At 35.2% G+C, this 18499-nt stretch overlaps 1 protein-coding gene across 7 annotated transcripts in view; it reads left to right on the plus strand.

The window, feature by feature from the left end:
• VRK1 (VRK serine/threonine kinase 1) overlaps window positions 1–18271 on the plus strand; it is a 33414-nt gene extending 15143 nt beyond the window's left edge. For all 7 annotated transcript variants that reach the window (XM_085580710.1, XM_085580709.1, XM_085580712.1 and 4 more), the window contains 5 exons: window positions 564–684; window positions 1556–1614; window positions 2457–2635; window positions 6449–6542; window positions 16587–18271. In XM_085580710.1, the coding sequence (XP_085436836.1) occupies window positions 564–684; window positions 1556–1614; window positions 2457–2635; window positions 6449–6542; window positions 16587–16669 (536 nt within the window). In that variant the 3' untranslated portion in view covers window positions 16670–18271. The remainder of the gene's footprint in view (window positions 1–563; window positions 685–1555; window positions 1615–2456; window positions 2636–6448; window positions 6543–16586) is intronic.
• Window positions 18272–18499: the final 228 nt, after the last annotated feature.

Consider the following 18499-nt stretch of genomic DNA (forward strand, 5'->3'; position numbering starts at 1 on the left):
CTGCCAATATATATGCAGGGACCACAGACTACACTAGAAATATGTGGATTGTTTTGGTGTTGTTTTTTTGTTGTTGCTTATTTCTGGCTGAGGTTTTTTTGTGAAGGCTTTGGGTTCTGATCTCATATGGTCCTTTGTTCAGTTTTCAGGCCTCAGTATTATAGAATATTTTTGGGGGAGGTGGGGGTTTCAGCATTTTTACCTTTTCATAGACAAAGGGAAGTAAAAACTATTTTGAACTGAAAGTCAATCACTTCACTAACTTGTTCTATTTTTTCCACAACCTGAGTACTTAAAAAGCTTCCCAAATTGGGATGACTGCAGCATGTCATGTCTCTGGATAGGAGAAGTTGATAAAGAGCTTGAAAATGAAGTGATCCCTCTAGATAAAGGAACATTGTTTTTTCCTTCCTAGCTTTCATGCTAAAATAAAGACATAAGTAACAGATACAGTAGTGTTAGCATTGTCTTAACAAATTTATAAATTTTTACTGTGGTTAAACTGTGTGTACTTTATTAACTAAAGTTATGGTTGTTTTTTTTATATGTACATATATATTTAGCACCATCAAGACGTGGTGATCTGGAGATCTTGGGTTACTGTATGATTCATTGGCTTAGTGGCCATCTACCATGGGAAGATAACTTGAAAGATCCAAATTTTGTCAGAGACTCAAAAATCAGGTGAGAAACTTTGTTTTCATTCTCTTTTGAAAATGAAAATGTCTTTCTATAGAAATGCTTTGTACTTTGAGTATGTTTCCTTTCGGTGAGTAGCTCTTGTTTTGTATACCTCCCATTTTCCTTTTGTGTCTCATGTATCCTTGACATGTAATTAAACTTCACTTGTACTGTTCTGCTGGCTTCTTTTGCGTGTGTGAGATGTTTATTTTTCCACTGTGGTATTGGCACTTTAGAATTGCCATGGTGAAGCCAAAAGCACTCTTAGCAGGATGCAGGTAGCCACCAGTCATGCTTTACAGGAAGAGAAGTGTGGAGCGTGAGTCCCTTTAACACCATGCTCTCATGCATGTGGCAAAATGAAGGTTAAAGGGGAATATTAAATGTCTTTGAGCATCATTCCAGCAAGAGCACTACTGTTACAGGATTTTAAAATTATATTTCATTTTGTCCTTCAGCCCCAATGTCAATATGCCTTCATCTTCCCTCAGCCCAGATCAGCCTTCTCTTGCCAAATATTTAATATGAAGAGAGCTGTCCCAGTGCAGCAGTTTCTGTCTCATTAACAAATATTTGTAATTTGGCTTCCTTAGGATCAGTATGTGAAAGTTGAAAATGGACCAGCCCTTTTTCTTCAGTCTTCTGCTTGCTTTTGAGAATCAAAACCTGTTTCAGATGGCCCATCTGGTATTCATCAGGTTCTCAAATGTGCTGCACACCTACAAATGTCTATACTAAGTCATAACAGAGGCTTATACAGTAGTGTTTCTTGTATCTGACAGTGGCCCAAACTGGGTACTTAAATAGTTTATCAGAACAGGACAAGATTGAAAATTCAAAAGAAATAGTGGTTTTGACTAATTTTGTTTTTCAGTTGTAGAGATAATATTTCCATTTTGATGGACAAATGCTTTCCTGGGAAAAATAAACCAGGTAAGAGCAATTTAAAAATACTTATTTACTGAACTTTTTACCTATTTTAATTCTTCCTTTCAATCAGGAACAACAAAGTGGCATGAATTAGATTGTTGCTTAAGATAAGTCTAGACTCTTATTTTGGCTGCAGTTAGTACACTACAGACACACTGTTTCTGGTTAAGCACAGTATTAATTTCATTCAAACATGAGATGTGTAAATTCATTTTTTGCAACTGAATTTTAGATATGGAAATTTAAGAAGTAGTGCAGTCTTGAAGTATAGATTGTTCCTATTTGGCACAGGTCATTTGCTGAGTACATGATTTATTTTTTTTAAACTGATCCTATTAGAAATACACTTTCCTGGGATCTTACTATTTAGTTATTTTCAGCTATTCCTGGTGATCAGAAGAGTTTTCTCATTCAAGTGTGACTTGTTTGTTTTGTCAGTGGTCTAATGTTTCATGTATTATTTAGTATATGTTTCAGTCTTGAACTGATAGAGTTCTGAGATAACATTGAATTTGCTTTTCCACATTTTTAAATATAGACATAAGAAATTCTGTGTAAATAAGCATTCGTTGGTGAAAATTGGCCTATTAGGGTTTTTTACGACTGACTGTTTTCTTCATTGCAATAAACATGTAAAAAACAGTGATGCTGTCATCACTGGGTAATGAACCTTGGTATAATTTTTTTCTAAAATGTGTAGTAAAGACATAATTATTATGAGTTTATAAATAACCATTTCAAGAATAGCATAAGTAGTGCATGCATAATTTCTGTCTCTTTTGTCATAAAAATGAATGATTAAAATGTTTTCAAATAGAAATTAATTGGAGGTGCCATTTCTTTAGATGAAATAGTCAAATATATGGAAAAGGTGAAGGTACTCAGTTATGAAGAGAAACCTGTTTATCAGCATTTCAGAGAAATACTTCTGCAAGGTCTCAAGGCCATTGGACAAAAAGATGATGGTGTGCTTGACTTTGGCTTGGCAGAGAATGGAGACGTTCAAAGAAAACCCGTGCAAAAGGTTTTACTTCAAAAATTCATGTTATCTTTTATTGCATTTGGTTGAGTAAGAGTTAGTGATGTTGGAAGTAGGTGTCATAACTTAATACAGTAGCAAATAATTAAATAGTGAAATGTTTAAGTCCTAGTTACTTGCATTATTTTTCTAATTAAACTTAACTAATTGTTAATAAAACTTAATACAGAATGATGTTTATTTATGAGGTACTTTCATAGCAGATAGTACCATAGATAACAAAATTTTTAAACCTAGATATAATGATGTTTGAACATTAATTTGATTAATTTACTTATTTCTTTAAATTGGTAAAACTCCAGATGAACCAAAGTACATGTAAGATTAGTCTAGTTTTTGTTTTGTATTAGTTTCCTTTCCATGACTAGTTCAAAGCTTAGTTTTAAGTATACATCTTTATGCCAAGTGTTTGATTCTGGAATTCACATATTGATTTCTCTGATCTAATATGTTATTTGTGAGTCTTAACTGTATTGGTAGGCTAGGGGTATTTTCTTCCTTGTATTTAAGAAGACTTAAACTCTGGACTTGAATTTCAATTTGAATATAGCATTAAGGACTTTTTAAGCTTTAGGGAAAGTGTATATTAAAGCAGCTTATACCCATAAAAAGGTGGTCACATAATGGGACAGTAATTATCATCTTCTACTTCAAACTGCATTTATTACTTCTTTATTTATGTTTCTTAATAGCAGCTGGGCAGTTTACTGGTTCCTTTAGCATGAACCAGGGAAATGAGAATTATAATGCAGGATAATAATACAAGTATGTTGCTTGCTTACTGACATGATCAGCAGTGTGTTAAAGATGGGAGAAAAGCAGGATTTTTTTCCTGTAGGATTCTAAAGTCTTCTGAAGATGTATGTTCAGCATTTCTTAGATCTTTTTACCCAGTAAATAGTATTTTGGTAAAATCATACAGCTGTGGTCTCTATACTTATATTTTCTGCTGAACTTAGTGTAAAGGTCCCTCCAAAAGTAGAGTTTGATAGTATAAGTTCTGTTCCCGCTGTGGTTTGATATGGCTTGAGACATGTATTTTGGGGAAAAAATAATCTGTCTTTAATGGTTGGCTGGTTTCTTTGCTGAGTAAGTTGGCCTGCTGCAGAGCCAACATCTGTGACCTGTAATGTCCTTGTCCAGCAGAGATGTCTGGTGCACATTTGCAGTGGAATAAAAACTTCAGAAATCTTGGTTTTTTTAGCCTGTATCAGTCAAGACCATTCCCAAAGGGTTGGATAATCCTTTTTCATAGGTACTATACCTCCTGACAATCAAATAAAAGTAAGCCTTTCCATTGGGTTTTTTTTTAATATACTTTGAGAACCATATACATGGTCAGCTTACTCACTTGTCACAAATATGAAGCACTTAGATAAAACAGGGAGTGCTACTGGCCCACTTGAGTGTTTTCAGCTGTCTGTTTCATATTTCAGTGGACTTGATGCTACTTCATGCCAGCTACTGCTAGAGTGGCTAGACAGAAGATTGATGGACATCATAACCTTCTTCCTTTTAATCAAACATCAGGACAGATGACTCTTCCTTCTGTGTTGGGTTTTGTAGGCCTTGCAATATAGGCTAGGGTAGAAGATGACTTAGTGTTTTAAAGATAACCTTCAATTTCCAAACTTAATTAAAACTACTCTCCATAAAGATAATTTGCCATTGATCAATAGCATTTTGCCTCTGAAAGCCAGGATCTTCTATCACGTGCTGAATTTTGTTTGGCATGCTTAATGCCTAATTTGAAAAAGAAAAGCACAGTCTGGTATCCACCCTTGAGAAGGTCTTAACCCACCTATTCTTCATTTCTTTTGGTGCAATCTACCATAATATTTTCTTATCAACAGTGTTACTTGATATTCTGAAGTTATGGTGTTTCATAGTTAGGAGATAATATGTAGGATCCTCCTGTGTTATCAGCTAATTGAGCCATGGTGGGCATTTATAGGTTACATATAAACATGGTTGTTCTGGAATCACAGTCATTCTCAGTATTGGTATCTGGGTAAAAGTCACAGATGTTTGCTGTATTAAAAGTTAGCATTTTATTTTCTATGTCATGTCTCAAGTTTCCCCAGATGTATGAGTAAATGAAACATATTCCACAGCTGTGCTCAAGGTTTTTTCCTTTTTTTTTTTTTTCCTTTTGGTATAGTAAACATGCTAGTTTGAGAGTGTGGTATACTGTAGTAGTTCTAGACAAATGAGAAGCTAGCAGTACCATGTATTGAAGGGAGTATTTCAAGCTCTTGACTAAATTATTTAGAGCAAGGACCACATTTTACTGTTGTTCAGTGCTGAAGAGTGTCTGGAAAATATTGGGAGTAAAGTAGCCTGGAAAAATACAGATCTTACTGATTTGTTGTTCCTTCTAATGTTCAGGTTCAGTTGTGCAGGTGTTGCTTTTGTCAGATGAATGCTGCCTGATTTCTACTGCTATGTAATTCACCTGCATCAAGATTAAGAAACCACTTTTTATTAAATAAGCTTGGAAACAAGATAAATGTATTTTGCTTCTGTGTAATATGTATTGAATATCTGTTTTTCTGATGAGCATTTAAAATGTTTCCTAGTACAGTTGGGAGGAATGCATTATCTCTCATATAAAAGCAGTACAGTGCTGAAATAGTCCTCCTTAATTTTGGTCAGAATGAACAAAAGTGTCTGTGTTTATTCCTGCCTAATGCATCACAAATCTGCTGACATGCTAACCTTGGAGTCTTGGCTGGCGGTAATCAGGCCTGTGCACCGGCAGGAAAGATGTACCTAATGCACTCCATCAGTGCAGTTTGCATATGGAAGTTCTCACAGGGGAGCTGCCCTGTGCCAGCTGAGGGTTACCTGCCCACTGCAGTTATTGTATGTAATTATCGAACCAATCTGTTCAGCCCAGCAGGGTTTAGATGGTAATCATGAAGCAACACTTTGGAAAGGAAAGATGCAATGCACTCTCCCCTTCTCCTGTGAGCTGTGTGAAGTTGTAGCCACTTTTAAAGCTGTATTAGTAAAGCTTTAGTCTCACACAATTAAAAAAAAAATAAAGAAAGGAAAGGAAAAGTAAAACTCCTCCAGTGTTCAGTGCTTTTCATGTATGCCTGATGCAGGTCACTTCCATATTTTGCAAAAATCATGGCTTTAAAACAATAATTTTGCATAACTACTTCAGGAATACTTTGCAGTAGCAAGATTAATTATAATACACAGATAATAAGAGTTCTATTCATTTAGAGGTTTTAAGATAATGTACCTTGAATAGAGTTCAGATTTTCCAAATACCTCTCTTTGGAACAGAACCCATGGTTGCTATTTAAAAAAAAAAAAGTCCTGTCAGTGAGTATTAGCTGCTTTTGACCTGTGCAAAGAAAGCTTTAAAAGCAAGGATCCAAACAAACTTGAATTTAATGTGGTGTAATTATTTTAGAAAACCCAATTAATATGAACTTGGGATAAAATGTTATGTGTTCTTTAAGTTTTTCAGATTGCTCCTTTTGTAGCATTTATTCAGTGTAAGAATAAAAAAATCCAGGTTATGATCACAACACCTCATGTTTTCCTAAATCAAGATTTCAACTGCTAAAGTGATCTGCAGATTGGGGAACTGTTGTTTCAAACTGTGTATGGCTTAGTACCAGTATTCTTGTATTAATACAGGAATGCATTTTTTCTATGACTGGAGACATTTTATAATATATAATATAAAATAAGGAGGTATTTTGTGAGGATATTTTCTGCCTTACATGGTCTTTTCTCCTCTTGAGTTCAACTGCCTTTTTTTTTTTTTTTCTCCTTCAGAAAAGAAGACAGGCGGCAACTGCAGCCGGTGAGAGCACTGAGGCAAAAATGGAAGATCTAGGAAGTCCAAAGAAAAAGAAAGCTGCTATTTCTAGTAAGTCAAAAGATTGTTCTGACAGTCACATGTACTGGTGTGGCAGGATACCTTGGCTAAAGTCCAGACCCTCACACAGCTACTTGCTCCCCTCCTCAGTGGGACAGAAGGAGAAAATAGGATGAGAAAACCCATTAATTAAGACAAAGATGAAGAAATCTTTTACTATTTACTGTTTTGGGCAAACTAGACTCAACTTGAGGAAAATAAATGTAATATATTGCAAATTTAAAATAAATTTGCATAGCAACAAACATTAAAACACCTTTCCTTCCCCTTCCCCCAAGCTCAACCTAACTACTTCACCTTAAACTCTACCACTCTTCTTGTTCAGTGCAGGGTCCTAGAGGAGAAATGTGCTGTGGTCTCTGCTGCTCCTTCATCCATTTACCCCTCCTCCAGTGTGGGCTCTGTTTTGGGTTGCAGTTGGGGAAAAAAAAAAAAGTGGCCCATTTTTTTCAGGAAATATCCATTTTTTTCCAGGTTGGGCTCTCACATGAGTTGCAGGGGATATCTCCTCTCTTCCGAGTCCTTCCTGAGTTACAGGGAATATGTGCTCTAGGCCAATCGAATAGCACTTCCGCCTCTGACTTAGGTGTTCTGTCTGCTCTTTCCCACTCTGCTTTCTGCACTGCTACTCCCTTTCTACCTCTCCAGTGATTTTTTTTAATTCTTTCTTAAATCTTTCCACAGAGGTGCCACAAACAAATTTGGCTCAGCTTTGGCCTGCAGTGGGCTTGTTTTGAAGCTTTGGCCTGCAGTGGGTTTGTACTGGAGCCAGCTGGAAAGGGCTGTGTCAGGCACAGGAGAGCAGCTGGCCTCTCCCCACAGAGGCTAGCCCTGAAGCTGACCTCAACTTACCAAACCCCAGCCACATAAAATACCCAATAGAACCTTTAGCAGTTCAAGTGCTTTTGATCTTTTTATATTAACTTTATTTAATAAAGTTAAAATATTTCAACTTTCTATGTAAGAAAGGATTATGCTCCAATTAAGTAGTGCCCAAAGCTGGTGGAATTGCTAGGTGATAAAAATTGGTAGCTGAACGAATTTATTTTCATTTTGCCATCGTTCATTCTCTGCACATTCCCATTTTTGTCCTCCTGTCTTGTCCAGTCCACTATTAGAACATGCTGACTCCTCAGGGTTCCTCTGCACAGAGTGTTAAAGCCAAGGGCTAACAGCTGCAGCTTCCAAATGCAAGCATGTTTAAAGTCAAGGAAAAGATTATCTATAAGGATAGAAAATGCTGAAGCTATTATTTCAATATAATTTGGCATAATTTCAGTGCAGTATGGAAAAAGTCATGGACAGATAAAGTAGGATCATTGAAAATCCAATGTGAGAAATCTTCAATAGATCTATATAGGGAAAGCTGGTGGTGAATATCCAGTTAAACTGCTTTATGGATCCAACCTTGTAGTGCCTTCATGTAAATATGAACTCAATTCAAGTAATAGCAAAGATATTTTTCCTAAAGAATTTTTGATTTATAATTTTAAGTAAAATACCAGATGTTGTCTGTGGTCAAGTAGTCTAAAAATAAAGCAGTAGGACTGAAGTCTACCCTAAAACAAATCTTGTTTAAAAACTGTTTGATGGAGTGTTGCAGGATGGGAAACTGTAAGCTTTCAAAGACAGTAATAATACTGGTGAGTTCTGGATTTACCCTGGTATACTTACTCAAACTGTATGGCACCAAGTACAAGGAGTGAAGCTAATGTTATTCCAGGAGGTGACTCTACTTTGGTCATTTTCAGCTGTTCATATTAGAGAATTTTATTCACTAAGACCAGTGATTATTTTTCTTTTTTGAATGTGTATTTACTTATTGATTACAATTTATTATAAATTCTCTTGTCTGTCAGTAGCTGAAAAAGTATTAATTGGATTATACTTTCTTTCAAAGCAATAGAATGATCTTACATGATGCTGGTGCAGTTTTAGCATTTTAGATATAATTTAACACTTTTAAACAAAATACATAATACAGTTGACTATCTTCTGTGATTTGATACACATGCACAGAGCTTACTTTCTTTTCTTATATTGTACTACCTTTTCCTGGGATTGTGAATTGAAATTCTTATAGAAGGAGATGGAAAATAACTTGAAGAATTGCATCCAGGTGGTAACATCAGCTTTTTGTAAACAATGAGTTTTTTTGAGACTAAGTAAAGGTATTTGGGAGTCTGTGGAGATTTTCAGCATAAGCTTAAACGAGAAAAACTTGCTAGTTCAATAAAGTTACAGATGAAATGGCTCTAATTTTACCTTTTTACACTACTCAGTTTAATGAATACCAAGTAGATGGAGTATATGAAATGCTTTCAGGTGAAATGTGATACATGTACTTATTCATTTGGTTCTCTCCAAATTTGGAATTAAAAACTTTACCAACTATTACATGATTCATAAACCTGTGTTGAAGGAAAGGGCAACTGTTTCACCATCTTTTCTGATTCTGATACTTTTATAGTTTGAAAAGGGCTGATTATTATAGAAATACTTAAAACTCTGTTTCCAAATCTGACTAGTTTTGTGTTACCATGGACTTGTTTCTCCATTAAATGGTTTTCCCTCTGACTTAAAAAAAATCCTGAAGTTCAGTAAAATGGGTATTTTCTTGATATCTCTTAGTTGTACAATTTGAGGTTGAGTTATATAGGAATGCTTTAAAAGTTGTTGAAATTCTATATTATTGGTTTCTAAGGGGCATAAATATGGTGGAATGGTGGTTGCTCTTCAGGTATTCAAAAAACATCTTGTAAGTGTTTCAACAGAAATCAGTAGCATGAAGAGCTGTGCAGCCTCTTGCTGTTCAGCTCATCAGCATTAACCACATCTGACTATGCAGTTTGTCTTGTCCAGTCCAAAAGATTAGTTGTCCCCAAAAGATCCTGATCAGCTGTGTGGCATTTTGAGTACCCTAAGGTGCTCAGTGGCCATAGGAAGTCTGCCAGTATTGAAGTCTTCTGGGGCTGGGGGACCCCCAGACTTGTAGGAGAAGAAAGAATGGCACTGAGAAAGGACAGTCATCTGGAAATTCTTGCTTCTGCTGTCAGCTGTCCTTGGTTGTTCTCCGTGTAAGAGTGGCCACATCAGATGAGGTTGTTAAAGGCCTTCTCCTCCAATCCTGTCAGCCATCAGTGTTTCTGGAGCAGTCAAGTGACTATTTGGAAGCAGAATTTCAGAAAACTCTTGAGAAACAAGCTGTGTTGGACTTCCAAAATAAGTTGCTTGATGTTTGGTGAAATTCTTAAATTATTTTTTATTTATATTAGCATGTTATCATATTTTCCTTTTTTTTTTTTTCCTGACATAATGAACCCATAGTTTTTTCTGAAAATGGGGAATTTTGCAAGCTATCCTTTATAAAGTAATATGAATGATGTTGAAGTATTATATTAGCCAATCTATCTCCATCAGAAAAAATGCTGTCAGAAGAGATGATTTCTATTTAAATGAGAAGCATTTTTCCCCCCTCTGTAGCGGCTCCATTTTTAATGCTAGCTGCCTTCATGTACAGTAGTAAAATATAGAGGCTTATAAGTGATGATACTGTTAAAACAGAATACCAAACTTTGGCATACACTGTCCATATCCACCAATGCTCATGCAGGGGTGTAGTGCATAATGTGATAGCATTAGCATGCTTATTTTTGATCAATTTGATGGAATAGCCAGATAGACATCCTCAGTGAAAATCTCATAAATGATGGAAAAACAAGGATTTCATGAGAATTTGTGAATAATCCTAAGTTCAAAGCTACAACAGAAATAAAGCAACTACCCCAGTAGGTATTTTTAAATCTCAGGGTTAATGAAGATTAGATTAGAGCAATACAGAATTTCTTTAGAATAGCCTTTTTTATTTTCTGTTCTGAATTTTTGAAGACAGTTTTGGGATTTATTAATTAGGACATACAAATAAAATACTAAAGTACTTTTGGGATTTATTAATTAGGGCATATAAAGAAAACTATTAAAGTAGATATGACAGTGAAAATACTGTATTTTAAAATATACTTTTAAAATAGTCAATACTAATACGGGTGGGAATTTTGCAGGTCTGTATTGCTGGTTAACATCTACTGTGTTAAGGCCTTAACTGGAGTCTTTGGTTATTCTTGCAATATAAATAAAGAACTATTGAACAGCTCCAATATGTAAGCAGTTATACTGATGGATTGATCAGAAGAACATTCTAAAATGGTGGTTTAATATTATTATTTCTTGGTTAATATGTACTTAGCTTTATGTTTCTTTACCTTGCATGGCATTGCATAAATCAGTATCTGGGTTATTGTCTTAAATATTTTTTTCTTTATTCAAGTAAGATTTATTACTTAAAGTCCACTTAGTCACATTTTTGCAAATGCACCTTGTCATGGAACTTTAGGAGAAAGCAAATCGTATCTTTTTTGGGCTTCTTTATGGTGCAGCTTGTTACTTGTCTTTGTACCAATGCCCACATTGCAGGTAGATTTTTTTTTTATATCTCTTAATCTTGCACCCTAAAAATCTTATTTTCTGTGGAACTTGTACTGCACAGTAGTTCTAATTGTGTAATACATCTCTTCCTTCTTGTGGAAGATTTGGTATTGACTACTCTCTGTTACAGACTCGAGGGGAAGTAGATACAAGTTCTAAAACTGTGTATCCATCTCTGTGCTTGGTGACTGAAAGATCTGTCCCTTTCTGTGCTCTTCTTAGCCTTCCCTTACCTGTCTCAGCAATGTTGCAAGTTAAATGTTCTAGTACAAGAGTTATGTGGTCCAATTTTAGAAGTTAAAAACATGTGCTGCAATGTTTTATCTAGAAATTACCAGAAAGATCTGGGTTCTAAGTGGAGAAATAGTGTTTTCAGTGCCCGAAATATTGACAGACTCATTTCTATATTTTGTACTAAGTATATTCAAACACAATATGATTTGTCTTTTTATGCTTGCCCCGAGATAGTTTGATGCTTTTCAAAAGCTATTTAAATTAGAAAAGGTATGGTAGGAGGTGCATTCAATGTTAAAGATTTTTAAATATTGTGGATAGGAAGGCTAAAATAGATTTGGTTTACATTTATTTTATCTTTGTGGTTCTTCATGAATAGTAGGGTTTTTTTGGCAATTGGCAAGTTACAAATTCAGTGAGAATTACTTCGAACATGTGCCACTAATCATAATAAAGAAAAAATTAGTGTCCAACATGTAAAGTATGGGAGTGTTACTGTGTACTTCTGTGTGTGCTTGGAACACAGTTCCTTATTTAATCTATATTTATATTTTAGACTTGTTTCTTACAATATTTTCAGATAATTTCTAGCACTTAAACACATTTAAAATGTCAGTAATTTATGTTCCCTTTTTACATTTAACAGGACTTTCTTGTGTTTGCTGCTAATAAAAAGTATTAAAACAAAACATCTTGTAACGAAAATTTTCCATGTGTAAAGTTTTGTATAATGACTTTACATGTAGAACTAAGTAATTTAAGAAAAAAAAGTTATGTCTGCTTTTTTGGTTGTTTTTCTGTGACCTGAAGATGAATTGCAGTATGTTGAACAAGTATTGCAATTCAAACTCAGATATAAAATTTGCAAGTGAAATTTTTCTACAGGAAAGAAAAATTGTACTGCAGTGACTCAGATTTTTACAAAACTAACCTTTTGCAAGATTGCAAGTAATGTTTTGAATTAAACTGCCTTCGTCGTGCAAATTGCGGTGTGGCAAAGAGGAAGGTTATTTTCAGACACATGCTGCATGGGATAAGTGATTTCTGTTTATCTACAATTGTGTTTTGAAATATCTTCAGTGAAGCAATTTTTGCAAATAGAAGTAAACCAGTTTCAGTTTCATCTGGAACAATTTTATATGAAAATTTTTAAAAGAACACTTATATATTTGATGTTATCTGTAAGAAATACACAGGCATAAAGTCATAAATAATAGATTCTTGTGTTCTGATGTTTTTCCTTATGAGAATATGAAAAGTATTTGCTTTATTTATTGCAGGAAAGGGAGTACTTGGCAGAACAGAGTAGCTAAAGCTAAGCTCCATCCCACAATTTCACTGACTTTTCTCTCTCATCCCTACCCCATAGTCATACATTTACCGGAATTCAAGTCCATATTTGCATTCTTCTGGCCTCTCATTTTTTTCCTGAGTTGTATTTCTGAATTCTTGTAGAAAAAGAGCTGCTGTGAAAACAGAAAAAGCCAACTAACCACAACTACTATTTGTCACCCTTGCAATTTTTTCAGCAGCTTCAGAATACTGAAAAGTGCTTGTCTGAGAAGTGTTATTCACCAGGTTTTTTCAGTTATGCAGGGGTTGTCTGGCTGAACTGGGAAAGAGCTTGTCAGAGGGCTCTGCCTTAAAAGAAGGGTCTTCTTAAAAGAAGACTTCATCTTCTTACAGTCTTCTTAAAAGAAGATTTTGTCTTTTATCTTCTTCAAAAGAAAAGTATCTCTTCATTGGCACCATATTCAAATTGCCCAAAGTGATTGGAGAATGTTGCTGTTTAACTCATGAAATGCTGCAGCCTGGCCTAAGTTCCCAATTGATTTTTGCAGCTGGTTGCTTAATGTAGTCTTCAACTTCCAACACTATTTTCTTATTCCTTCCATATGTAAATAGCAAATGTATGGGTTCTATTTTCTTGTTTTCTTTTTCAATCTGATGATTGTAGAACCCTTTTAAGGGCAGTTGAAGAAAAAAGATCTCCTAAAGAGTCATCTAGCAAAATGACTTTATTTGATTATTTGATTATTTATTTATTTGGTTATTTGATACCACCAAAGACAGCTGAAATACACCTGAAACACATTTTACAAGAGAAAAGGGATACTGTGGTCAAAAAGAATTTTGAAGAACTGGCAGTTCTAAGTTTAGCTGCTTTGGAAACCACAAGTATGTATTTATTACTTAAATTAGTAACAAAATTATTCTCAGGAATAATATAGTGCACTGAGATCTGATGTAGTGGCATATGTAAGATTGTAGATTAGGGACAGAATCATTCCTACCTTATCACTTCTCAGGTTATCTGTGGCAATTTCACATATTTATGTTTGGAATAATTTAATACAGGTGTGTAGTTGCCTGTATTAAAGCAACATCAGTCCTAACGCTGTCCTGCTGTGGCATATGGGGTGTCTGCACAGAAATGATGAATAAGCTTCATTCAAGTGGTTGCCAGTTGAGAGCATCTCTTCCAGAGGACTCCATCACATCATCTACCACTCCAGATTTACTGACCTTTGTTTCTTAAGGAGGTAAACATAGAGCAAAATGTGTCTGTAAGGTTGTGCACATGTATACACAGACCTTAGGTTTGGGGTTCTTTTTGAGAAAGGAAACCTTGTAGTGTCTGATCAATGTACTCCACCACTTCTTTTGATGTTAGGTGTTTTATTCAATGGTCATGACTACAAATTTGATTAAAGAGCTACAATTTCTGGAGCTCTTCAGCCCATTATCTGGAGACTGGCATGTACTTACTTTGTCAGGTGTAGATTCAGCATATGGAAGTGATGTAGTTGGCTCACGTCTAGCATACTTACCTGATGTTTGTTGACAGTCTAAAATCTCTACGTGGCTCTGTGTTCAAATATTCTAACCTATGATGTAACTTGGAAGTCACCTAAATCCTACCTGATTTTATCTGCTCAGTTGCTGTTTTCATGTTTCCAAATGTCTCAGTATCCTCCTTTTTATCAAAGAAGAAAATTTAAACAGGAAAGTAGTGGCTTTGTTTTTACTAAAGGAACTTCTGTAACTTTATAAAAACTTTACTTTTTTTTAACTTGAGCACTTAGTTGTAAGCCTTGTGTGGTTCTAAAACAGTGTATGTAGAATTGGAAGATGAGAAGGGACCTCAGGAAGAGATCTGCTCTATACACCAGTCTAATAGATTTATATTGGTATTAATATTGATAGATGCTAATATTTTATCTTAAAACCTGTATGATTATTCTAAAACTACCCTGGTCAACACCACTTGTAGTACTTAACTGTCCTTACTATTACAGAGGATTTAATAAGGGGGAGTATTTTAATATTTTTATTACCTGATATGAATTTCCCTTATGCTTAGTAGTTGTTCTTGCCACTGTGGACATGAAAATCACACTCATTTTATGCAGCAACTTTTTACACATCATATGTCTCCCATTTTTCTTTTTTTTTTACTCTCTTCAGATAAACTAGCTACATTCAATGTTTTCTTCTTGTTTTTGAACTGGAAGCCACTTTTTCTCCCCATTTTTCTCAGACCTTTTTTGTAGGACAGAGCCCAGAACTATACACAATACTGCTGGGTTTCTTTTGTAAAGCTTTGTTTTACATTGTTCTCTGCCTCGACTCACCCAAGTTTACTGATGATCAGTGACTCCCACTGCTCAAAGGCTGTTGTCTTAAGCAAGCAGCTTCTTTCTTCAGGACTTCCATGAAATTCAGTTTTGCTTTTCTTTACCTGTACACTTGACATGAATTGTGGAATTATATATAGTTTTACAAGCAAGAACTGAAATAGTTAGGCATGCTATCTTCAAGGAGGAATTCAGGATTAAGAAGAACAAAAAAATTAAAATTACATGACCAGGAGATGAAAAATATTTCATTGTTACTGTATATGCAAATGGTAGAAATTTTCATTATGTATATTTTTTTTTGTCCAAGTGACTTCAGTTGAATGCAATTCACAGAAATGAGCAGTGATGTTTTGTTTTCTTCCTTTTCCCTGGTAGTAGGCAGGCAAGAATCAAAGCGCAGGGAAATTTTATTATTGCTTTCAGGTATGGTGTCTTTGAACAACCTGCCTGCCAGGTTTTCTAGGAATCTTATTTAGATGGGATTATTCCTTACCTTTGTTAATAAAATATTGTCAAGAGATAGCTTGAATCTGTAGGCACAGTTGCACTGGAAGCTGAGCTCTGATTCAACAGCTGACATAGCCAAACAGAAGTCTTCCTTTCTTTTTCACCCGTGTGCCTTCTACCTCCCCTTGTATAAACTCCATTCAGAATGCTCTGAGATGCCACATTTCACTAAACTGAGAATACCAGGTCAAAATTTTGTTGCTAAGTGTCCTAGTTTCAGCTGGGATAGAGTTAATTTTCTTTGTAGTAGCTGGTGAAGTGCTGTGTTTTGGATTCAGTATGAGAGTAATGTAGATAACACAGATGTTTTGGCTGCTGCTGAGCAGTGCTTACCCTAAGTCAAGGACTTTCCAATTTCCTGTGCTCTGACAATGAGGAGCTTCACAAGAAGCCAGGAGGGAGCACAGCCAGGCCAGCTGATTCAAACTGGCCAGAGGGATATTCCATACCATGGAATGTCATACCCACTACATAAACTGGGGGAGTTGGCTGGGAGGGGCCAGTCACTGCTGGGGGGCTGGCTGGGCATCAGTCAGTGAGTGATGAGCTTTTGTATTGTGTGTCACTTGTGGGTTGGGGTTTTTTTACATGTGTGGTAATTAATATTTCTTTTACTTTTTTCATTATATTTTACTTTATTGTAATAATTAAACTGTTCCTATTTCAACCCATGGGACTTTATTCCTTTTTCCAATTTTCTTCCACTTCCCACTGGGAAGGGAGGGAGAGTGAGTGAATGAACTCTGCATGGTTACTGTCTGGGGTTAAATTGTGACTCCAGAGCTAGATGAGCTTAGCCAGGTCCAAAAAATAGCTTAATACTGGAAGACATTATAAAACTCAAAGTTGGCACATGGGGAGGAAGGAGGGGTGTAGATTTTTGTAGAGGATCTAATTCTTTTGGTGAAGATGAGCTAAAAAAAATGACTCAACTCCATGTGATGATACTCTTGGAGAAGTTGAGCTGAAAAACATGGTTTTTTAGGAGAAGGTCAGTGCCCAGAAATAGTTGTAGATTCTCCTCTGTTCATGGCATATTACCTATCCCCACTTAAAGCTCAATGAATGATATGAGTTCAGCTATCCTTTTACAAACTGAAAGTTTTATCTTGTCATCTGTTTTTGTTATTTTAACACTGTCAGTCTTTCTGTTTTATTTGAATTGCAGATGCAGTTGCTGCCAGAACCGAGAAGATGACCTCACCAAAACCCAAGAAAAGCACAGCCACCAGAAAGAGAGTCCAGAAGTAAATAATATATGGAGCAACAAATTAAGTTGCTCTGAGGCTCATTTCTGATTTTTTTTTGTTGTCGTTGGTAGCACTGGAATCTTTTTCTTTCCTTTTTAAATGATGAATCCTGTAAAAACATGGATTACTGTTTGTACCTGTTTTTGAAGAATAAATGTTTTATTAAAATATTTGCATAATTTATGTACACGTAAATACTAATGCAAAATTTTGCCAACTTTTGGAGTGGGGATACATTTTTATTCTTTATATACATGAATTCATGTCTTAAAGGCAAACTAAAAAAGAGTGCTTTTTTCCTGTTTTGTAATGTAGAGATAAAGCCTTATTTAATAGTTTCATTATGGATACTGTATAAGAAACAGCAGTGTTGCATCTGATTTCTCACAGTTCTGAGTAAAGTCATATTGGTAGTCACTTAAATGCACACTGAAATGAAGTCTGAAAAAGCAGAAATAGCATTTAAATATATTTCAACTGTTTGAATTAAAAACAGAACATAAGGCAAAAATCATGTCCTTCCATTCTAGTTTGTATAAAATGCATTTAATTCTTTGGAATACAGGTACTGAATTTTAGCCATTTTTTTGCATAGTATTTGTGTTTGTATCACTTTTCCAATTATTCACAATTTCTCTGGAAAGAAAGAGACCAGAATTTCAGACAAAGGGTCCAGGGCAAAGAAATGAGCCAACCAAAAACCAATGTCTATTCTCAACTATCCCCTCAGGTTTTCTTTTTATATTAGTGAAAAGACTAGAATATAATTGTGAATAACTTTGTGCAGGATCTAGTTCCATTGAAATATCTCACAACTACTTCCCACAGCAATAATGATTTACCTTTTTAGTACTTGAGGAACATGTAATCTTACAAATCCTTTTGTACAAGTACTTCCTTGGTTAGCTTTGAGTCCTCTCTTCAGAGTTATAAGTCAAAAAACAGAGTGTTGAATTGCAGTGTGAATTCAACTGGAGTTCAGCACTGCTACTTTTCATATATCTACTGCAACATACACATAATAAGGCATGAACATCATTCTCATCAGGGCAATCAAAAGTTTGGCAAACCAAAAGGAATCCATATGAGCCAGTGAGAGTGTATTCGTGTGGATGTCCAGCTTGCTTGATTGTATAATGTAGCAGCTTATGGGATTAAATAAATATGTTGTAGCATGAAATGTTGAATGAATGAATGAAGAGTTTGTTTTGAAACAAGGGAGTGTGTTGTTTTGAAATAAAACTGGAATACCATATTTAAGAAGTGCTTTCTCATTTCTGTTGACTGTTAGGTTCATTTTCCTGGGTATTTTAAGCATAGCATTCTCCTCATTTGAGATGTAAAAGTAGGATTGCTTAAGCCTCTCTCATGTTTAAAACTCCTCAAATCAAGCTATAATTTTAATGACTTCATTTAATCTTTTTTTTTTGTTCAGAAAGTATGTTATACTGTTCTGAATAGCTATTGTCAGGAAGGCATACTGTATTCTCTTCCTTGTCACATACTCTTAAGTTAATGTCATTCTTTTGTACTTCAGTTGTCTGACATTTTGGTTTTTTTTAGTAACTTATTTACCAGTAAACTTCCTTTGATTACTTTCCAAGTTTCCAAACAGTGTGTTTTCTTTTGACACCACCAAAGCCAAATAGAACAAACAATTATTTCCATATATTTGAAAAGAATGTTTTGAGGCGTGAGTTTCATAAGCCACCCTTACCTCCTTCCACCCCAAAAGTGTCCTGGAAAAAGATGTTCTGACAGGTGTTCTGTGAAGGGAAATGTGCTTTTTATTCAAGGTGAATGTTGTTTCAGGGCTTGTCTCTGCTCAGAA

This window comes from Lonchura striata, chromosome 5 (assembly GCF_050655825.1).
Source record: "Lonchura striata isolate lonStrDom1 chromosome 5, ASM5065582v1, whole genome shotgun sequence".
Classification (NCBI taxonomy): domain Eukaryota; kingdom Metazoa; phylum Chordata; class Aves; order Passeriformes; family Estrildidae; genus Lonchura; species Lonchura striata.